Below are 23364 nucleotides of genomic sequence, written 5' to 3'. Positions count from 1 at the left end.
CAAGGAGAAGGGGATGACAGAGGACGAGATGGTGGGACAGTGTTCTCGAAGCTACCAGCATGAGTTTGACCAAACTGCGGGAGGCAGTGGAAGACAGGAGTGCCTGGCGTGCTCTGGTCCATGGGGTCACGAAGAGGCGGACACAACTAAACGACTAAACAACAACAACAATTTTCATTGGAGAAATGTTGGAGGGCATGGCATTGAACTGGGGGAAAGCCAGGAAATGGCTACTTCTGCCCCAGTTTGGCCCTTTAATGGTTAAAGCCACAGAGCATGCATTCCTAGAGAGGAAGGAGGAAGTGAGTACCCCATGGGGGACATCCCCTAGGCAGTGCACCTTCCTGTCCGTTCTCTTTTGTGTTCCCCACTGGTGGGGAAAGAATAGGAGACCCATTCCTGTGAGTTAGAAAGGTGCGAGGTGGGGTGACAGGCATGGTCTTCCTTGGGAGGCCATGGCCAGGCTGAGCAGGAGGGTGGGGGAAGACGGCTGGGAAGTGGAAGGACCCAGTGCAAGAGGGAGAAACAGACAGACTTCTGCTGCAGGGAGCAATAAAACCTCAAAATACATTTGCAAAGCTAAGCAGGGTCCGTTTTGGTTTCACATTGGATGGGGAGCCTGCGTGTTGAGATGGGGCGCGGAAGAGGGGAGGGGAGCCGCTGCCCATGAACCCCGCAAATCCCCTTCATTTTCTAGCATTGGTCTGATTCGGGGAGAGGCAGCTTCCTTGTCTCCAGTTTAAAGTTCATGAGGACCGGGGTCTTTCTTTGAGGGTCCATATATAGCAACACCCTAGAGGTCCCGGACCCTAAGGAAGTCAGATTAGCCTCAACCAGAGCCAGGGCCTTTTCAACACTGGCTCCAGCCTGGTGGAACGCTCTTTCTCATGAGACCAGGGCCCTGCGGGATCTGATTTCTTTCCTCAGGGCCTGTAAGACAGAGTTGTTCCACCTGGCCTTTGGCTTGGAATCAATTTGACTCCCCCCTCCCTTTCTTTTTTCCTTTCTCCTGTGATGAGGCTGCATCTTAATGTTTTAATGTTGTATTTTAATCTTGTTTTTAAGTTGTATTTCAATCAACTTGTTTTATTATTGGTTGTTAGCCGCCCTGAGCCTGGTCTTGGCTGGGGAGGGCGGGGTATAAATAAAATTTATTATTATTATGAGGGGAGGGATCACCGCTCAGGGAAGGAGTGCATGCGGAACTTCTTGCGTTCAATCCTGGGCATCTCCAGGTGAAAGCAGGCCCTGTCTGAAATCCTGGAGAGCTGTTTGCCTGTTGGTGTGAGAGTCCCAAGCGCCCCCTTACCTGTGGGTACACCAGCATTCTCATCCCCCCGGTTGCTCATATGCAAAAGAAATCTTAATGGTTGATTAAGGGAAGGGATTTGGCTTGGTGGCAGAGCCTCCAGGTAAGGCTGTGACTGTTCCTTGCCTGAAAGCCGTGGAGAGCCAACGATCCCGCAGCAGAGAGACCAATTTGAGATAATGACACTTCCTAATCATTTAAATAGCTCTTCACAGAACCATGAGGACGAGAATCTTACTTAATCTCAAAGGAAAGGGACTACAGATCAGTGGTAGAGCACCTGCACGCAGAATGTCACACTTCAATCCTTGGTTTCGGGGGAGACACCTTTGCCCGGAACCTTGGAGAACTGATGTCAGTCAGTGCCTGGAATCTTCCTTTCCCCCCCTGCAGAACTCCCAGAGTTCCCTGGGATGAAGGATTGCTTCTTAAGCCACACTGGAAATTGTAGCTGTGTGAATAGGGGCTTCCTAGCAACACCCAGCACACTTGACAAACTACAACTCCCAGTATAATTTGGGGAAATGGTGTCTTTTTAAAGCGGTTTCATCCCACTTTAAATGTTTAGTGCAAATGGGGCCTCCAGAGCACCCTGTTCCATCAGTTGCCTCACTTTTGTCTGTTTTGATTCCCATTTCTTTCAGCGTAAAGAAGCTTTTGCCAGAAGTTGGGGAAAGATTTCAGCTTCCATGTGACCCTTCTTTGGCCAGAGACTTCAACAGAGACTGAGAGGCAACACTCTGTCACATGTTCCCAGGAACCTCATTCTTGTGCTGACCCACAAATTAACAGGGGAAACATTTTGTCCCTTACACAGAAGACAACTGAGGGACATCTCCCTCTGAGTGACAATGGCTGCAGAGCAGGGAGCAGAAATCCCAGCAGCCTCTCTGGGTCTCCAGCTCCAGTGGGCAGCAGAGGCTGGTGCGAAGCCAGGAATTAAAACGGAGCAAGTGGAATTGGCAAGGCTGGCACCAGAGATGGCACTAGAAGAGGCAGGAGGCTCATCTCCTGCCCTCCAGAATGGAACAGAGGGGCCTTGTCCGAGCTGGACGGAGCCACAACGTATCAAAGGGGAGTCAGAAGAGGAGCTGTCGTCCCGGCAATGGGAAGCCCAGTGGCAGGAATTCCTCCGGACTGTGCAGGCCCCACACTCTGGGGGAGAAGGAAGCCCACAGCTCCCAGGGGATGGGGCATGGGGTGAGGCGAAGCCTTCTGGGTCCTCCTTTGAGGGAGCAGCCACTCCCAGCCAGTGGGCTGGAGCAGGAGACAGCAAGACCAGTCTCCCTCCAGGAACAGCTCAGCCGGTCACTTCCAGACCAGCCGCTGCCAGCCAGGGAAACATCGGGCAAGCAAAGGAAATCAAGATGGAGGACGTCAGCAGCTCTGAGGCTCGTCGCCAGCTCTTCCGCCAGCTCTGCTACCAGGACGCCCAGGGCCCTCGCGAGGTCTACGGGCTCCTGAGGGAGCTTTGCCATCAGTGGCTGAGGCCAGAGAAGCACACCAAGGAGCAGATCCTGGACCTGGTGATCCTGGAGCAGTTCCTGGCTGTCCTGCCCTCAGAAATGGGGAGCTGGGTGAAGGAGCGAGGCTCAGAGGGCTGTGTCCAGGCCCTGACCCTGGCAGAGGAATTCCTCCTCAGGCACCAGGAGGCGGAGAAAGCGGGAGGGCAGGTGAGAGAAGCATTTGGGGGTCCAGAGTCGACAAAGGGGTTAAAGAAGTGGCCATTTTGCTTAAGAACATGACTCCTCGATCCAGCGGCATAGCGTGAGTTGTCAGCACCCGGGGCAAGGCAAGTAATTTGCGCCCCCTAACCCGGGGCAAGGCAAGTAATTTGCGCCCCCCCAACCCCTAACCTGCCGATCTGAGTCGAGTTGCTGCTGGCGCTGCCGCCCAAACCACGCCGCTTGCCCGGAGGAGGAGGGGGGCAGAGAGGCGAGGAAAATGCAACATGGCCCAGCAGCTGCAGCAGCAGCAGCGGAGGCGGGGCTGTGAGGAGGGGCTGCCTGGCACGTCCTCCGCGGCCCTGACGCGCGGGGCTGAGAGCCGCTGCCTGCCGGACGCCTTCAGCCCGGGCGCGCGCACAGCTCGTCGGTTCCACGAGACATGGGGCTCTGCTACAGCCTGCGCCCGAGGCTCTTCGGCGACTCCGGAGGCAGCGAGCGCGCCCCCCCAGATGTTGCGCCCGGTGCGGCCGGCCCCCCTGGCACCCCCCACGCTACGCCACTGCCTCGATCACCCAATGAACGGCCGTGGCTCCCCGAAGTTTCATGCAAGGAATACTCCAAGCTATACATGCCGAGAAGTGAACATGTTCTCTCTTGCTCTGCTGGGGCTGAATAGGAAAAATGTTTTCCCCTCCTCTTTCAGGGACTGAGGACCATTGCAGAGGCGGCTGCTTGTGTCACCGAAGGAGAAAAGCAGGGAAGCTCAGAGGGTTGCGTCCTGGCCCTGGCTGAGGAATTCCTCCTGAGGCACCAGGAGGCGGAGAAAGCGGGAGGGCAGGTGAGAGAAGCATTTGTCCAGAGTCGACAAAGGGGTTAAAAATGTGGCCATTAGCTTGCAAACCAGTATTCAAATTTGTATCTTTATTTAACTTTTTAAGAAACTACCAGGAGCGGCAAAATGGTCTGCAGTACATGAGATAAAGTACAAACTGCCTATAAAAACAACTGATAATCCATAAAAATACTGGGCCGCATTTCACAAGCCTGGTCGCATTTGTTCATGCATTGGTATCCTTGAGGCTTGATTACTACACGATAATCTTTATTTTCATTGTCCCATACAGAACAACGAAATTGAAAAAATCTACATCAGACATTCAAAAACCAACAAGCCTGCTATCCCAGCCTGGTTAACCCCCTAAAAACTCTGATACCTCATAATTAAATACAATATACTCCCATAGAGACGATCTTACACTGTGTTTAATACCAAAATTGCATTGGATAGAAACTGTTTCTCAGGTGGCTAGTCCTAGTCTTTATAACCCTGTACCTTCTTCCAGAAGGCAGAAGCTGAAAGAGATCATTTCCAGCGTTCGCACTATCCTGCGCTATCTCTGCAGCTTTCTTATGACAACTGGAAGCATAGATTTGATCCAAGGGGGGAAGAGTGCACTCAGTTTTTCTCTCCGCAGTCTTTACAACCCTGGACAGCATTGTTTTTTCCCTTGCCACGCAGCTCCCAAACCACACACACACAGACCATAAGTTAATACACTCTCCACAGTACAATGGTAAAATGCCATCAACAGGTCATTTGAGAGATTATTTTTCCGGAGGATGCTTTCTGTGTGGGGTTGCCCTTGGGACTTGTCCAGAAACTCCGGCTGGTGCAGAATTCAGGTGTCCCGCCGAGGTTGAATGGAAAGTGTTACTCTCTTTCAGGGACTGGGGGCCATTGAAGAGGGGGCAGTGTGCACTCCCAAAGGAGAACATTCCTTGCTGGATCCAGGCCGAAGACTTGAGCCCAGGGAAGTCCTGCAGAATTATGAAAACAAGGCCCCTTTGGGTAAAAACACACATTCTCCCTATCCCAATCTGTTGTGAGTTTTTCCATTAAATTGCATTCTAGATTTGGCTCTTTAGCTCTGCTCTCTGTGCATCTGTCGGATTGATTTGTTGTGCGCCAAGGTGATTCAGGTTGGACACAAGAAAGTGCATAAACTCACTCTTCCTCATTATGCCCCTGCTTTGCCTCTTTTCCCGACCATTTCTAGGTCACCACCATGTACGCATGCGTAGTCGCGCATCAGTTAGACGCAAGTAAACCGGCTTTTGGATGTGCATAGCTAAAACTCTGGCATTTTCACATGCAATATTTATTTATTTTATAAAATTTGTTTAGCGCCCTTCCTCTGAAGATCAAAACACAAAATACATAATACAGTGGTACCTCTGGTTACGTACTTAATTCGTTCCGGAGGTCTGTTCTTAACCTGAAACTGTTCTTAACCTGAAGCACCACTTTAGCTAATGGGGCCTCCTGCTGTGGCCCCGCCATGGCAGGATGAGTTCTCATCCTGAAGCAAAGTTCTTAACCTGAGGTACTATTTCTGGGTTAGTGGAGTCTGTAACCTGAAGCGTCTGTAACCTGAAGTGTATGTAAATTTTGGGCAGAGGTCGGTAAGGATTAGTTCTGCTTTAATTTGTTCTATTGCGTATTTTGATTATAGATGTTTATATTTTTAACATCTGTACTACTGGATTTTTCACTCGTTCGAAGCCTGGTTTGACATTACGGAGCCATTAAGCATTAAGCCTATTTTGACATCCATCATAATTTTGCAGTTTTGGCAACTTGCTCATTCTACGGTTCCTCTCCCCCCCCCCCCCACTTCTTAACAGATTGCTGGCAGGTAGATGAACGGCAAGAGGGAAACCCCCCACTCGAGAGAGTCATGGAAGTGGCGACTTTGCAGAGCTGCTTCCAAAGGAGAACAGCAGAGAAGACACCTTCCTGGGGCGAGGAGCGGGAAGAGACTTCCGAGCATCAGCCGAGACCAAGAAAGCAGCAGAAGAACCGCCCCAAGAACAGGCTGAGCAAGTCCATCTCTTGCACCGTCCACCTTCTGCAGCACCCGTGGACCCAAGAGGCCACGAAACTGCACCAGTGCTCTTACTGCGGGAAGAACTTTGACGGCCCGTCGCACCTGATCATCCACGAGAGGAAGCACACTGGGGAGAAGCCCTATAGCTGTGCCACCTGCGGGAAGAGCTTCAGCCGCAATTGGAGCCTGGTCATGCACGTGATGACCCACACAGGCGAGAAGCCCTACAAGTGCTCAGCCTGCGGGAAAGGCTTCCGGCAGAAGTCCGCCCTCACCATCCACGAGAGAACCCACACGGGGGAGAAGCCCTACAAGTGCTCAGCCTGCGGGAAAAGCTACATGTGCAACTCGCGCCTCGTCGCGCACGGCAAGAAGCACTCCAGGGAGAAGCCCTAACAGTGTCCCTCATACGGGAAGAGCTTCCGCTGCAACTCCCAGCACGTCCAGCACCAGAGGGTCCACACGGAGGGGAAACCGTAGAAGCGCTCTGTCTGCGGGAAGAGCTCCAGCTACAAGTCAGACCTTCTCTGACATAAGAGAACCCACTATTAGAGGGGGGTTTTCTTCTGGTGGCGGACGACAGAACCATGAGACCGGTGTAAAACACTCAAACAAAGGTTTTATTACAGCTATACAAAACAACAAACACAAAGCATGTTGGGGTTATCTCTCTGCAGGCAAATTCAAACTGCAATTTCTCCTCTTTTGATACTCATCACCAGCTGTACCTAATCAGCCTAGAAAACCACTCACAGAAACAGTTCTCAAAGTTACAATCATTTTTTCTGTATGACTCCTAACACCCCCTCTCATTCAAACAGAAACAGAAACAAAACAGTACTTTAAACATATACAAAACATATTTATACACCATGCACAACAATTCCTAATTTTGTCACTAGCTGTGCATGTTTCTCAAAAGTTAGTGCTTTCGTAAATATATCAGCCACATTTTACATGCTCTCACAGTATTTCAGCATTATCAGATTTTGTTTAACATTTTCACTTACATTCTGATCTTTAATCTCCAAATGTTTTGATTTACTGTTGAACTGCTCAGACCCAGACAAAGTTATTACAGCTTGGTTTTCTTCCCATATTGGAACTGGATAATCACATTGTATATCTAAATCATTGAGGATTTGAACGTAATATTTTATTTCATTACACAACTCCGATAAAGCACAGTATTCAGCCTCTGTTGAAGACGTGGTCTCGATTCCTTGCTCTTTGGACTTCCAACCTATCAAGGAATCCCCAAATTGAAACACCATGCCAGAAATGGATTTTCTATCAGGCAGGTTGGCCCAATCGCTGTCAACGTAACACTGCAATTTTGTAGACCCTGAAGATGGTAATCTTAAACAATAATCAAGTGTAAGTTTTAGATACCAGAAAATACGTTTTAAACCCTTCCAGGCATTTTCTGTGGGGTAGCTTACTAGTCTGCTCAGTATTCCAACTGCATAACTCAAATCTGGTCTGTTCCACAATGAAATGTTTAATAAACTTCCAACTATTGAACGGTACATTTCAGGATTTACTGGTTCTGTGCATTCTCCTTCATTATTGAAAAAACCTGTTTCCATTGGGGTTTTTGCTCCCTTGCTATTTTGCATATTGTTCTTCCTAGTAATTCCATTATTTTATCTTTTTGACTCAACAAAAAACTTCCATCGTTTGTCCTTTGAATTTCTAGACTGAGATAATTTTTCACTGGTCCCAAATCTCTTACTTTAAATTCCTTTCTTAGTTGTTCTGCAAATTTGTCCATTTGCTTGTCATTTTTTGTAGAAAAAAGCAAATCATCAACATAAGACAAACATAATTCTTGTTTATCACCCTTTCCTTTAGTGTACAAGCAATTATCAGCTAAGCTACTTTTAAAGCCAAGATTTTTGAAAGCATTATTGAGACACTTGTTCCAATTTCTAGCTGATTGTTTGAGCCCATAGATTGCTTTGTGTAACCTATATACAGAATTCTGTTCGCCTGCCTCAAATCCTGGTGCTTGATTCATAAAAAATTCTTCGTGCAGTTTTGTGTTAAGATAAGCTGTTTCAATATCAAAATGATTTATTTTAAACCCCCGTTGTGCTGCAATACCTAGCAATAAACGTACATGTTCGCTCCTTGGCAGTAGGAGAAAAGGTTTCATCAAAACTTTCACCTTTTCTTTGCGTAAAACCTCGTGCTACCTGCCTAGCTTTGTACTTAACACCACCATCTGCCAAGTGTTTTATTTTATACACCCATCTACAGTCCACTGCCTTTTTTCCTTCTGACAATGGCTCAATAGTAAACACATTATGTTCTGCCAAAGATTTCATTTCTGCTCTCATTGCATTTCCCCACATTACTATTTCCTGGTGTGGTAACTTTAAAACCTCCTCATAATCACAAGGTTCTTCACGTCAACAGTTTTAACTTCTTGTATAGTAAACCTTTCTGGAGGTACCCCCTTATTGCTTCTTTGTGATCTTCTAACTTGAACACTTTCCCCCTCTGAACTATCTTCCCCTTCTAATTCATCTTGCTCAGGAGAAATTGGTTCAGCTTTAGGAGATTGTGTACTGGGACTCTCATCCCCTGATTCCTCATCACTATCACTTTCAGAACTTCCTTGAATTTGTGGCTTTTCTTCCTCAGATTTCACAAATTTATCTGTATCATTTATCTGTCCTTTTGAGATGTGAACCCAAGCCCAACAACCAAAAGTTTTAACATGGTCCAAAAAAGGCTTTTTTCCATAAAGCAAAAAATGAGGGGTATTGTTTATGGTAGAATGAAACAATCTGTTCTGTATGTAATTAGCACAGAGAATTGCTTCCCCTCAAAACTTCCTGGATAAGCCAGACTCACATAACATAGAATCTAGCATTGTTTGTAAAGACCTTATCTTGCGTTCTGCAATGGAATTTTCTTCGGGTGAAAAGGGACACGATTTACAGTGACTAATACCACATTTTTTTCAACCATATCTGGGGGGCTTCAGACATGAACTCGCCTCCATGGTCACTCTGCAACTGGGTAACTTTGTAGGGAAACTTCCTTTCTATATAGTTGACCCAATTTTTAATCAGTTGACCAGTTTCACTTTTGTGTTTTAACAAGTATACCCAAGTATACTGGCTATAATCATCCACAAGAACCAGAAAAAACTTTGCTCCTCCTTCAGATTCTGCAGATGGCCCACAAAGGTCTGAGTGTACTAAAGCAAATGGCATCTTGCTAATTCTATTACTTTCAGGATAAGATCTCCGCTTACTTTTAGACTCCTTGCAGGTATTGCAGTCCAGAAAAACTGAACATTTTCCAGAGTTACGGTGAGGTGTTGTCGCCTTCCTCTCATGGCGTCTTTCCTCCGCATCAAGCAAATGCCCTGTTAAGAAATGCATCGGTAATTGGTTTTCTGGAATTGCCTCCAGCATCATCACTAAATTATCCCATGACTTGGGAAGTGAAGACAGCACAATATAAACCTTTCTCTGCTCAGAAAAATGTTCCCCAAGTTCATTTAACTGTGAAAATAAAACACGCAGTCTTGGAAGGTGTTTTGAAACACATTCACCCTCACTTAGTCTGGCTCGGTACAGAGCTCTCATTAGAGTAATTTTGCTGCCAGGAGTGTCTCTAATGTGTATTGCTCTCAATGCTTTCCAAATCTCACTTGGTGTTTCAAGGTCTTGCACATGAGATAACTGAGACTTCTCTAAACTCAAAATTAGATTGGCAAATGCTTTGTCCTCCAGCCTTTGGTCTGCTTCATTTACTTCTTCATCCTCATATTTTACAGGAGGGTTAACAATAACAGTCCAACATTGTTCTTTCTTTAAAAATGCCTGCATCTGTAAACTCCATGACGTATAATTGGATTCTCCCAGTTTCTCTACTGGAAAACATGAAGCGCCCCCTTGAGCTCCAGCTCCAAGTCCAGCCATGGGTCCACCCAGCTTTCAGTTTTCCACTCAGTCTTTACTCACACGTGGCTTGAAGAATTGCTCGGCTCCTGGTCTCAAACAGACACTCCCTGCCGACGCCTTCACACAGCCAGCTGCTTGAGAAACGCTGAATCACTTCCAATCTCTGGGTTCTTTTCCACGCTCTGTCTCTGCCCACTCAGGGCTGGCGCCCATAACCTGTTAGAGGGGGGTTTCCTCTGGTGGCCAACGACAGAACCACGAGACCGGTGTAAAAGACTCAAACAAAGGTTTTATTACAGCTACACAAAACAACAAACACAAAGCATGTGGGAATTTGCCTCTCTCTGCAGGCAAATTCAAACTGCAACTCCTCCTCCTTTTGTACTCATCACCAGCTGTACCTAATCAGCCTAGAAAACCACTCACAGAAACAGTTCTTAAAGTTACAATCATCTTTTCTGTTTCTTTGCAGAATGACTCCTAACACCCACTCGGAAGAGACCTTACCAGTGCGACAAGTGCCGGTGGGGTTTCGTTTGGAAATCGCAGCTCGTGAGCCACCAGTGGATGCACAGGGAAGAGAAGCCTTGGCGCAGGAACCCGCTTGCTTTGGGGAAAGCGTTTGTCATCACTCACTTCATATGAGGAGGCAGAAGGAACAGAGGAAGCTGCCCTTCTACCCAACCAGGCCGTTGGGTCCATCCGGCATACAGTTGCCACACTGACTGGCCGTGGCTGTCCAGGATTCCAGGTAGGGTTCTCTCTGAGACCTACCCAGAGATGCCAGGGATTGAGTGTACGCAAAGCAGTTACTCTGCAAATGAGCTATGACCATTCCCCATTTCTACCAAAATACCCGCCTTATTAAAATGCTCCATGCATTAGGTGTGTGGCAGCCGTGGGGAGCCCTGAATCCACAGCTCTGGCTGACTTCAGAAGGTCTTTTTGTCCCGCCCCGATCACCAGTTTCTTAATATCTTCAGTCTGGTTCCCGGGCAAGACTTCCAAACTGAGCTCACACCACAAAAACCTCAGTTCTACAATACTCACACGTTCCCTGTTAATGCCGAGTTGGCGCTCCCAAATTATTATTTTTCTCCATTATTTTTATTAAATTTTCAGTTTTACATTTTAGAATATTAATTTAAACAACCTTAAAATATCAATGACTTCCCTTCTCTTTCCATGGTTCATTTTGCATAGCATAAATCCCTGCGTATTTTATATTAACTAAACCACTCAGTATTCCATTATTGCATCCATCAAAACTTATTTACACTGTTGAATTCATCTTAATGCAGCCCACATTTTCAAAAATACACATCCTCTCCCCCCCCCATATATTCAATAAACATTTTCCAATCTACTTCAAACATACGTTCTTCTTGTTCTCTTATTCTGTATGTTAGGACTGCAAGCTGCACATATTCCATCAGTTTAAGTTGCCATTCTTCTTTAGTTGGGACCTCGCTCGTTTTCCATTTGGGGGCTAACCAAGCACGGGCCACAGTAGTGGCATACATAAATAACCTTTTTTGACACCTGGGAATTTCCATCTGAATTATCCCCAACAAAAAGGACTCTGATTTTTTTGGGAAAGTACTTCTAAACATTTTTTTCAATTCATTATGAATTATTTCCCAATACTCTTTTACCCTTTTACAGGTCCACCACATATGATAGAATGTACCCTCAGTCGCATTGCAACTCCTGAAAATAGATATTTTCCTTGTATACTTTAGAAGGATAAATAAACTGAAACCATTCCCCGCCTCTCGAAGCATTCTCTTTTAATGCTGCTAGCAGTTCTGAATGTGTTGTCTCTTGTTTGGCTCATCCCTGTTTTGCATGACACCCTTTGGGAGTCTGTCAGCTGAGGCTGGCCAGCAGTCTCTCTGGTTAAGCCCAAGCAGCTATGACATGTAGTTCCTCTTCTGCAAGCACCAGTGAAATGAGTCCTTACCTTCCAAGGATTGGCTCCCAGGGCCATTCTGCAGAAGGCGCACAAGGATGAAAACCGAGCAGGAGCTGCTCCTCCTTACGCCCCAAAGCTAAGCAGCCAGGAACGCTTAAAGCATGTCAGCTTCAAGAAACTGTCGAGTGAGTTCTGTTGGCTATAATAATAAGAATAATAATTTATTATTTATGCCCTGCCCATCTGGCTGGGTTTTCCCAGCCACTCTGGGCGGCTCCCAACAAAATATTAAAAATACAATAAAACATCAAACATTAAAAACTTCCCTAAACAGGGCTGCCTTCAGATGTCTTCTGAAAGTCAGGTAGTTGTTTATTTCCTTGAGTGTTCCACAGGGTGGGTGCCACTACTGAGAAGGCCCTTGGCCTATAATGGAAAACACAACTCAAAAAGGTCTTTGAGCGCTGCAAATCATTTGCCCAGAATAGGGAAGATATTGTCAAAAGGTAACACATGCAGATCTGATTGTGGCAATGCATCCCCATGTATTATGATCTTGTATAATCTTATAAGATTATATAATCTTAGAAGGAGTAATGACTGTGAGACCCTGCTCTTCTGAATTTGGCCCTCTAGATATGCAGTATAATTTGGGAAGCATCTCAGAACTACTAAGAAAGCAGAATGAGGTGTGGGATATCCGGTATAAACCCAATAGGTAAAGGTACCCCTGCCCGTACGGGCCAGTCGTGTCCGACTCTAGGGTTGTGCGCTCATCTCACTTGAGAGGCCGGGAGCCAGCACTGTCTGAAGACACTTCCGGGTCACGTGGCTAGCGTGACGAAGCTGCTCTGGCGAGCCAGTGCCAGCGCAGTACACAGAAACGCCGTTTACCTTCCCGCTATAAAGCGGTCCCTATTTATCTACTTGCACTTAGGGCTGCTTTCGAACTGCTAGGTGGGCAGGAGCTGGGACCGAAAGACGGGAGCTCACCCCGCCGCGGGGATTCGAACTGCCGACCATACGATCGGCAAGTCCTAGGCGCTGAGGTTTTACCCACAGCGCCACCCGCATCCCTTTTATAAACCCAATACTAACACACTAAAGTGTCAGTTACATGTTGTGTCAATTATTATGATGTCCATTAGGTAAAGGTAAAGGGACCCCTGACCATTAGGTCCAGTCATGGCCGACTCTGGGGTTGCGGCGCTCATCTCGCTTTATTGGCTGAGGGAGCCGGCGTACAGCTTCCAGGTCATGTGGCCAGCATGACTAAGCCGCTTCTGGCGAACCAGAGCAGCGCACGGAAACGCCGTTTCCCTTCCCACCGGAGCAGTACCTATTTATCTACTTGCACTTTGACATGCTTTTGAACTGCTAGGTTGGCAGGAGCAGGGACCAAACAACAGGAGCATCACCCCAAGGCCTTTTCTCCCAAGGACTCAGTGTGCTGCCACGCGGCTTTCATCACGACACCAACAACCCTGTGAGGTAGGCTTACAATGCACACATTCCTGCACCTCGAAGGAAAGAGAGAGAAAATGCATTTTTAAAACAATAATAAAACAATTATCATTGTTTTTTAAGGAGCAGTCGCGATTAGTGAATCCGTAGCGAGACCGTGGTTGTTTCTGCAGCTGCAGCTGTTTCTAATCCCCGGCCACTTCGTGGTTAAAACGAGAGAGTCCGGCTGCGCTTCCTAGAGGGGGCGCAAAGGAAGGAAGCCAGCCAAGGGCAGAGGAGAGTGACAGCTTCTTTCCTGTCCCGCCCCCTTCCCTGGGAGAAAAAAGAGGGGGGGTCTTTGTTTGCAGCAGGCCTGCTGGAAGGAGCTGGTGAGTTGCATGGCCGCCTGTCTTGGATGCTTCAGCTGAGATTCCTGCATTGCAGGGGGTTGGGCTAGATGACCCCTGGGGGTCCCTTCCCATCTCTCCAGATTGCCTGATTCTATGAGTGGGGAGCGCCTTTGAACGGAGGGGAGAGGAAGGGGGCAAGGCAGGTGGGCGGGCTGCTGGCTGGCTGGCTTGCAAGGAGGAGCCCTGCCCTGCTGGCCCAGGATCTGTCCTCACAGTGGGCAAGACAGCTTCTCCCCCCCATGGGAAGCCCCTCTTGCAATTCCCTCCCATTGCAATTCCCCAAAGCTGGCCTTCAGAGGCATTTGCAGCCTCCTGCACTGGAGGGAGAACAGCAGCCCACATTCCTCCCCTGAAAATAGGGACACCCGATTTCATCATCATCATCATCATCATCATCATCATCATATTATGGGCTACTTTTAAAATGAGGCTGCATTTTAAATTACATTTTAACCTGTATTTTAAGTTGCCCCCCCCCCCCCATTATGTTTTTACTGTAATTTTACTGTACTGATATTAGCCACCCAGAGCCCGGCTCTGGCTGGGGAGGGTAGGGTATAAGTAAAATTTATTATTATTATTATTTATTATTTATTTGCACACCACCCATCTTACTGGGTTGCTGCTGGCACTCTGGGCAGCTTACAACATTTTTTAAAAAAAATGTAATTGAACATTATACGCAATTAAACATTGCACATTCGAGAGTGGGAAGCCCTGCCTGCAATTCTCCCCTCTTGCAGTTAACCAAAAACTGGCCTTTCTTGGGAGGTGGTGAACTCTCCTTCCTTGGAGGTTTTTAAGCAGAGGTTGGCTGGCCACCTGTCATGACAAGGTTGTGTCATCTGCATATCTGAGGTTGTTGATATTTCTTCCGGCGATCTTAATTTCGGCTTGGAATTCATCCAGCCCAGCCTTTCACATGATGAATTCTGCATATAAGTTAAATAAGCAGGGAGACAATATACAGCCTTGCCGTACTCCTTTCCCATTCAATACTTACAAGGAAAAAACCAGTATTCTGTATTTTTGTAGTTTGAATATTGTGTTAAATAGACGATTCTTCATCCTGTTTATGGAATATGCTGCGTAATCTGAATCTTGAAATACAGTACAGTGGTACCTCGGGTTACATACGCTTCAGGTTACAGACTCTGCTAACCCAGAAATAGTACCTCGGGTTAAGAACTTTGCTTCAGGATGAGAAGAAGAAATTGTGCGGTGGCAGCGGGAGGCCCCATTAGCTAAAGTGGTACCTCAGGTTAAGAACAGTTTCAGGTTAAGAATGGACCTACAGAACGAATTAAGTTCTTAACTTGAAGTACCACTGTAATACTCTTTGGTATGGGCTGGGGAGGAATATATAGATGCCTGAATGAGATTGCCAATTGCATCTGAATGCTCTGCTAGTGTAACATTTCATGTAAGATTTCCTGGCTCTCTGCTGGTTTAGAAGCCTAATCCATTTGGGTGATCGCAGGTGGAAAGCGGAGGAAGCTGTTTTGGGGGCCCGGGAGAGGGTGTCCTCGGAGCGCGGCTGGGAAATGGAGGAGCAAGCCTTGGCTAAGCTGAAAGCAGGAAGACGCCAGAATGTTATCCAGGCTGGGAGCAGCGGGGGATTCTGGGAAAGAACCACACCAGAGATCCTGGGCGAGGAGGATGCCCTTGACTTGGATGCCCAATGCCGACGTTTCAGGCGCTTCTGCTACCAGGAGGCCAAGGGACCCCGAGAGGTTTGCAGCCGACTCCACCATCTTTGCCGTCAGTGGCTGAAGCCAGAGCGACACACCAAGGCTCAGATGCTGGACCTGGTGATCCTGGAGCAGTTCCTGGCTGTCCTCCCCCCGGAGATGGAGAGCTGGGTGAGGGAATGTGGAGCGGAGACCAGTTCCCAGGCAGTGGCCCTGGCCGAAGGTTTCCTCCTGAGTCGGGCAGAGGAGAAGAAGCAGGAAGAGCAGCAGGTGAGAGAGGGTTTCGTTCTGGTAGTTCCAAAAGACAAAAATGTGAGCATGAATAAAGTAAAAAAAAACCCCACTAGTTTCCAAAAGGAGGAGGAAATCCAAGCGCCCAACACTTTGCCTACCCCTTTCCAGTGTGGTGAGAGCCAGTGTGGTGTAGTGGTTAAGAGCGGTAGTCTCGTAATCTGGGGAACTGGGTTCGCGTCTCTGCTCCTCCACATGCAGCTGCTGGGTGACCTTGGGCCAGTCACACTTCTTTGAAGTCTCTCAGCCCCACTCACCTCACAGAGTGTTTGTTGTGGGGGAGGAAGGGAAAGGAGAATGTTAGCCGCTTTGAGACTCCTTAAAGGGAGTGAAAGGCGGGATATCAAATCCAAACTCCTCCTCCTCTTCTTCCTTTTCTCTTCCCACTCCCCATTTCCTTTTCCTTTTTTAAATGCTTGGACATGGCATGAATTTTTCAGCATAATATCAAATTCAGAGGGCACAGTTTGTCTTACACATTTGTCACTTTTCTAGTATGTTTGTGTTCCTTTTCTAAAATAAGCAAGGAAAAGAGTTTCAAGCTTATGAATGTTCTGTCAAGTATAGAAATGCAAGAGAGCGTAAGAAGAGCTTGCTGGCATGGATCATGTGGAGATCTCTCGGTGCACCAGGCTGGCGACTGGCGAAAGCGAAATATCCCTTGGAGAAGGATCTGAAATAAGCTCTAATTTGATTTGTTCTGGATTGTTTTGTTTTATGTTTTAATCAGGACCAACTGGTTAGAAACCAAAAGGTCCAAGTTACTCCGAACCAATTCCTGTTTTATGTTTGAATGTTGCAAATCACTTGGAAGATCTGTTCTGTAAAATATAAAGCAGTACCGAAATGAAATGAATAATAATGATGATGATGTTCAATTGCAAAAAAACCCCAAAACCAAACAAACCTTGGCACCTGGACATTCCATTGTTGCGACCGTAACCTAGGTTTAAAATGCTGTTTGGGGATTAGATTATACAGTCAAACCTTGGTTGTTGAACGTAATCTGTTCCGGGAGCCTGTTCGGCTTCCAAAATGTTCGACAACCAAGGCGTTTACTTCTGGGTTTTTGTCATTTGGGAGCCGAAATGTTCCAAAGCAGAGGTGTTCGGAATCCGAGGTTTGACTGTATCTGTATCTGATTTTCTAACACTGCTTCTGATTTTTTAGAACCTTTCTCCTGTGGCTGTAAGTTGTATTAAGTGGTTTTAAGGTTGGGCTTTAATTGCTGTACCTCACCCTGGGTGCTTAGGGAAATTAGGCCAGGAAATTAGTAATAATATCATCCCTCCTTTCTGCTTCAGGGGCAGGGACCTCTAGCTGAAGTCTCTCTGGGTGTCCGTGGGGCAGGGCAGGCGGCCTCAGCTCCCCGAGAGAGACGGCTCTTCAGGTGGATCGTGCAAGAGTGTGACCAAGCTGCCAACTCGCTAGGTAAGGAAAACTGCCGCCTGTCTCCATTTGTAAGAATTTATCTTTTAGTGTGGCAGCACCCGCAGTCTCAAACTCCCTGGCTATCAATATCACTGTACGCTTTCCGACACCTGCCAAAAATATTTTTATTTTTTATTTTTTTATTTATAGTTTTCAAATTTACACATTTCATTAATTTTACAATCCATTTAACATTTCAAAATTTGACTTCCTTCCTCCTCTCTCTGTGGTTCCTTAAATTTACGTTTTCATATGTTCTGCATTTCCAAATTCATTTAATTTACTCCTTTCATTATCTCCTGTAAATATATGTTGCTTTCACACTTTCTCAGCCTCTTCTCCCCCTGAGCTGAGCAACAAGCTATGGTTTAGTGAGCCACAGCTTGGCATGGTGTGCAAACCAGGTATATTGAAACCAGGGTGGATTTGATTTAAATCACGATTTAAATCACAAATCAGTAAGACTTGATTTATTTATTTATTTTACAGAAAGACTCATTCTTGCTGGTATAATCTTAATACATTTGCAGAGTGGTTTTTACAGTTATATCAAAATTTACTGATTTGGTTATACATAGGAAGATAATTATGAAATTATTGTGAGGTTTAATAAGTTGACTGTTTATATTTGGACAACTTTTCTGCTTTATTGAAAGGAGAAAAATAATCATTTCCTTCATAACAATTTAAACAATTTATTTAACTAAAACAATAACATTATAGCATATGTATCCATGTTTGTTAACTGATGTGGTTAAACATTTTTTAAAAAACAAATAAATAAACTTAGACTGTGTTTTAGCACGCAGGAAAAACTTAAAACATGTCCTTATTTCCTGATGAATGTAACTTAAATGTAAGTTAAATAGAATGTAACTTAAATAGAAAACTTTCTTTAGAAAGATTTTTCCCTCCAAAAGCTCTTTATTTTAAAAATCCCATTGAAATTTTAAAAAATCCGATTTAAATTTTAAATATCCAATTTTAATTTTTTAAAGAAATCATTGATTTTTATCCACCCTGATTGAAATGGAAACGCAAGATGTTTAAAGGAAACGAAATATCCTCCCGCTGTTTTTGTGTTCCTTGCAGGCAACAGAGTGACCCCGGCAACCTGCACTCCTTCTGGCGGAGTGGAAATAGCGGCTGTGGGGCCTGATCAGGTAGGGGAAAGAATCCCGGAGGGATCAATGGAGGCAGCTTGTATGCCTGGGCCCGGAAGGTTCCTGTCCCTTTACTACAACGAAGGAAGCGTCTAGAAGACGAGGGGAGTCCATTAATGAAGAGCAACCCACCCCCCAGCCCCTAAGAACTTCAGCATGGCTAGGCTTTCCGGTTCTGAACATGAGAACCTCAGGAGAGCCTTGTTGATGCTTGCAGCCAAAGAGGGGCCAGCTGATCCCAGCATCCTTTCTCATAGTGACCAAGCAGGAGATCCATTGGGAAGCCGGGAAACTCTCTGGGTGACAATATCACTTGGTGTCAGGCTTCGGGGGATCGGATCCGTCCCCCAGTGGCAGTAAATAAGCAGATCAGACGAAAAGAGTGTTCTTACCCAGTGAGTTTCTTTAATAATCACAGCGAGAGACAAAGGAATGCATATCTCTCTAGAAACGGCGTTGCTCCCAGTAAAGGTTTACCCCCTCCGTCCCCATTAATCTACATCACTCCTACGTTGGGTGATCTGAGCTTGTTGCCGCTGAGCTCTCTGTTCTGTCACTCTCAAAGCCCGCCTAGCCCTAGGCAAAGGGGGCTCAGGAATGCTTTCCAAGAACACTGTCTCTCTCCTGGTGTTTCCTCTTCTAGTTGTTCCTCACCCAGTATTTCCCAGCTTTTCCCCTCTGGACTGTGCCCCTCTGCAAACCACTGCTCTAAATCTATACTGTCCTCCTGCCCTTGGCAGGTTCAGGAGAAGGGGGAGGGCGGCTCCCATGATTCCTCCTCAGTCTAGCCCCTGACACCTAGGTAGCTCAGTTGGTTAGAGCATGGTGCTGATGATGCCAAGGTTGCAGGCCTGATCCCCATTCTTGCATTGCAGGGGGTTGGACTAGATGATGCTCAGGGTCTCTTCCAACTCAACAATTCTATGGTCCTATGATTCTTTTTCCGTCTGACCAGCTTCGCAGGGAAGTTTTTAATTTTTTATTTTTTTTTAAATATTCTGTTGGAAGCCGCCCAGAGTGGCTGGGGTAACCCAGCCAGATGGACGGGTTATAAATTATAATTATAATTATTATTATTTATTACTACAATAATCTTTTACCCACCTTCAGCCTATGCAGACTAGTCCCATCTAAGTTACTGGACTTGCCTAACCAGTTAATTTATTGCAGTGGACCTACGCTTGAGTAGAACTTCTTGATGTTGTTGTTTAGTCATGTCTGACTCTTCGTGACCCCATGGACCAGAGCACGCCAGGCACTCCTGTCTTCCACTGCCTCCCACAGTTTGGTCAAACTCATGCTGGTAGCTTCAAGAACACTGTCCAACCATTTCGCCCACTGTTGTCCCCTTCTCCTTGTGCCCTGAATCTTTCCCAGCATCAGGGTCTTTTCCAGGGAGTCTTCTCTTCTCATGAGGTGGCCAAAGTATTGGAGCCTCAGCTTCACGATCTGTCCTTCCAGTGAGCACTCAGGGCTGATTTCTTTCAGAATGGATAGGTTTGATCTTCTTGCAGTCCATGGGACTCTCAAGAGTCTCCTCCAGCACCATAATTCAAAAGGACGCAACTCTTCATCGTGTTCCTTGCCCCCCACTTTTTAAAAAAGAGAATTCGTTTTCTTCTTCCTTCTCCACCTCCAGGATCCGGTGTCCTTTGAGGATGTGGCTGTATATTTCACAGACGACGAGTGGGTGTTGCTGGATCCGGCCCAGAGAGCCCTGCATGTGGAAGTTATGGAGGAGAATTCTGGGAACCTGGCCTCTCTCAGTAAGGCTTCCTTTTTTGCTTTGACTTGGCAGATGCTGACAGTCGAAACGGCCGCCGGCATCAGAACCCAGCATCCTTTGCTTGGGTCCAGTTCTTGTGGCAGGCTCGTGGGGGTCTCTTAGGAGACAGGGATTTGCCATCCTGTATGGATGTGGGTGGCGCTGTGGGTTAAACCACAGAGCTTAGGACTTGCCGATCAGAAGGTCAGTGGTTCGAATCCCCACAACGGGGTGAGCTCCCGTTGCTCGGTCCCTGCTCCTGCCAACCTAGCAGTTCGAAAGCATGCTAAAGTGCAAGTAGATAAATAGGTACCGCTCCGGCGGGAAGGTAAACGGCGTTTCCATGCGCTGCTCTGCTTCTCCATAAGCGGCTTAGTCATGCTGGACACATGACCCAGAAGCTGTACGCCAGCTCCCTTTGCCGATAATCAAGATGAGCGCCGCAACCCCAGAGTCGTCAGTGTCTGGACCTAATGGTCCTTTATCTTTATGGAGCCTCAAGCCTGCGGTGTCGGGGACTGGCTGGATGACAAATGGTGGGAGGCTCCAGCCGAGGAACCCTCTAGGGAACCCACAGAGGAAGAAGACTCAGACCCAGGGGGAGGTGGTAGGACACAAAGACAAGTCAGAGGATCAGGAAATCCAGGAGGTGGACGAAAGAGGAGGCTTTCTATGACACACTGGGCAATAGATCTAGGACACAGTATAGATTTCCATCTTTAGGGAAAGAATTTGGAAGAGCAATCTGAAGTTTACTGCATGTTATTCCTTGAAGGAGAACTACCTGAAATTGCTTTACAGATGGTATCTAATTCAGAGTAGACTCGCTAAGATTTAGTGGGCTGTGTGGATGAGTTAACATCGGAGAAAAACTTACACCAAGTCGAATAAAAGTGGTCTATTTTTTATTAACCATGAAGGAGTCCCCGTTTTATAACTTGAAAGGAACTGCTTTCACTTGATTTGTTCTGTATTAGAGCTCAGAAAGGCATTAAACTCGGTTTTGCTGCCTAGGTTTGGGGTCCTGGTTTTCTCTCTCAGGCTCTTACCGATTTTCTCTCGCTGTTCCGGCAGGTGATGGCTGGGAGTTCGGCGCACGGAATGAGGGAGACGCGCCCAGATTATTGCTGGAAAGAGCTGCTTGTGAACAGGAGCTGGAAGAGCAGAGCAAGGAAACGGAAGGGGATGAGCAGATGAGGGATATTTCCTCTGCTGCCGCAGGGGGAGCTTTCCGTGAAGCCCCGGTCCTAGAGAAAAGAGAGAAAGGGAAAGAAGGCAGCGAGTGCCCGGCGTGCGGGGAAAGTTTCAGCTGCAAATCCAGCTTTAATGCTCACTTGAAAACGCACAAAGAGGAGAAACCGTACAAATGCTTGGATTGCGGAAAGAGCTTCTCTCAGAGGAAAGGCCTTATCCGACATCAGAGAATCCACACCGGGGAGAAACCCTATACCTGTCTGGAGTGCGGGAAGAGCTTCCGTCAGAGCGCGGCCCTCATCACTCACCAGCGTATCCACACAGGGGAGAAGCCGTACACCTGCTTGGAGTGCGGGAAGAGCTTCTGTCAGAAGACGACGTTGGTGAGGCACCAGCGGATCCACACAGGGGAGAAGCCGTACGCCTGCTCGGAGTGCGGGAAGAGTTTCAGTCACAGGTCCCAGCTCACCTCCCACCTGAGAGTCCACACTGGGGAGAAACCGTATAAATGCCTGGAGTGCGGGAAGAGTTTCAGCCAGAACACAAACCTTACTTTACATCAGAGAACTCACACGGGGGAGAAGCCGTTCCGGTGCTTGGAGTGCGGAAGGAGCTTCAGTCATAGCTCGACCCTTATGGCGCATCAGAGAACCCACACAGGGGAGAAGCCATTTACGTGTCTGGAGTGCGGTCAGAGCTTTGCTCAGAACGCAAGCCTTATCTTCCATCAGAGAACTCACACGGGGGAGAAGCCGTACGCCTGTCCCGAGTGCGGGAAGAGCTTCAGCACGAGCACCAGCCTCACCTCGCACCGGCGCATTCACACAGGGGAGAAGCCGTACACCTGCTCCGAGTGCGGGAAGAGCTTTTGTACGAGCACAAACCTTGTTACACATCAGAGAATCCACACAGGGGAAAAGCCGTACAAGTGCTCAGAGTGCGGAGAACACTTTCGCAAGAAAGCGCATCTCCTTAGACATCACATGACACACACGGGGGAGAAGCCGTACAAATGCGCAGAGTGTGGGAAGAGCTTCAGCGAGAAAAGAAATCTCATTTCTCATCAGAGGATCCACTCTGAGTGTTGGAACGAGGATCCTGTAAGCAGTCATTGGATTCCTCCCTCTGTAGGTCCGGGATATGTCCCCCTTCCCCAAGATTCCAGTACTTTCCAGAGCCCTCTCAGTCATAATTCCAGCCCAGGAGAAAGATTGGAGTGTTTTAGTTTTTTTCTCAATGAGTAGATGGCAATTGGTCCAGCCTTAATTGGATGCAAATGAAAGGCACAGATAGGTTAAAATGGTAAAATAAAACAAATAAAGTTTAATGATAAATAGAACAAAAAGGAATAGGTCTAAAAAAAAAGGCATTACTTTAAACAAAAAGGTTATTGATAAACTTAACAATAACATGACTAATCAAGTTTTCAACACTCATTGAGGCTTATGACTTTTATCAACATGACTGCGCCTGTTCAGAGTTGCCAGTGCACAGCTGCTATTGATGGTAAACTGGTACAGCCAGCTTTTGGCTGTTTCTGATCTGACCCGAAAATTCTCCATCCTGGGTTTAGACTATTGCACCCTGGGAAGGTCACTTCAGTGCTGCTAATGCGACGGTTTGACTTCACCCCCGGAGGCGCACTCCATTGTCCCTCGAGGCAGATGGATGCCAACAACTGCAGCTACTGAAAAACTTTGTGCCATGGTGGTCGGTGGTGTTTGCTGTTTTGGAATAACAGTGTTTGTGATGATATCGGACCTTCCGTGGTGTTTTTTCTCTTTGTAACTGTAATTCAAATCATGTGTGTTTGGGAAAGGGAGCGATCCACGCTACTCTAGAGCACCCTGTTCTAGAACTCTAGAAAACCCACTCTTTTATCTTTCAGTATTAAAAGAGCAGCCCAAGTGTAGCAATCTTCTCCGCTAATAACACGAATATTTAGTGTAGTTGATGGGTGTTTTTAACAGTTTACTGTATTCAAGCTCAAGCATGTATTATTTTAATCTGGTTTGTAAAAGAAAATAAAAAACGCAAGGACACTAGGGGAAGCATTGCCCTGGTGACAAGGTATTGCTCTGTTGGTGAAGGATTACTTGTAGGGGATGCTGGCCTGTTAGGATGACTACAGTGGTACCTCGGGTTAAGTACTTAATTCGTTCTGGAGGTCCGTTCTTAACCTGAAACTGTTCTTAACCTGAAGCACCACTTTAGCTCATGGGGCCTCCTGCTGCCGCCGCACGATTTCTGTTCTCATCCTGAAGCAAAGTTCTT

The 23364-nt window shown here is 46.9% G+C and overlaps 1 protein-coding gene across 1 annotated transcript; it reads left to right on the top strand.

Moving 5' to 3' along the window:
• The first annotated feature begins 215 nt into the window (after positions 1-215).
• LOC308465363 (uncharacterized protein) lies at positions 216-23163 on the top strand. Its single transcript, XM_080985268.1, has 14 exons — positions 216-414; positions 1954-2982; positions 3680-3814; positions 4702-4825; positions 5662-6256; positions 10260-10339; positions 11759-11887; positions 12339-12420; positions 13406-13534; positions 15036-15516; positions 16842-16968; positions 18061-18131; positions 19771-19897; positions 20971-23163. The coding sequence occupies exons 2-14, from the start codon at positions 2161-2163 to the stop codon at positions 22332-22334; spliced, it is 4266 nt and encodes a 1421-aa protein (XP_080841394.1). The 5' UTR covers positions 216-414; positions 1954-2160; the 3' UTR covers positions 22335-23163.
• Positions 23164-23364: the final 201 nt, after the last annotated feature.

This window comes from Podarcis pityusensis (genome assembly GCF_964106645.2).
Source record: "Podarcis pityusensis genome assembly, chromosome: 2".
NCBI classification, from domain to species: domain Eukaryota; kingdom Metazoa; phylum Chordata; class Lepidosauria; order Squamata; family Lacertidae; genus Podarcis; species Podarcis pityusensis.
This window is presented reverse-complemented; position numbering and strand designations above follow the sequence as displayed.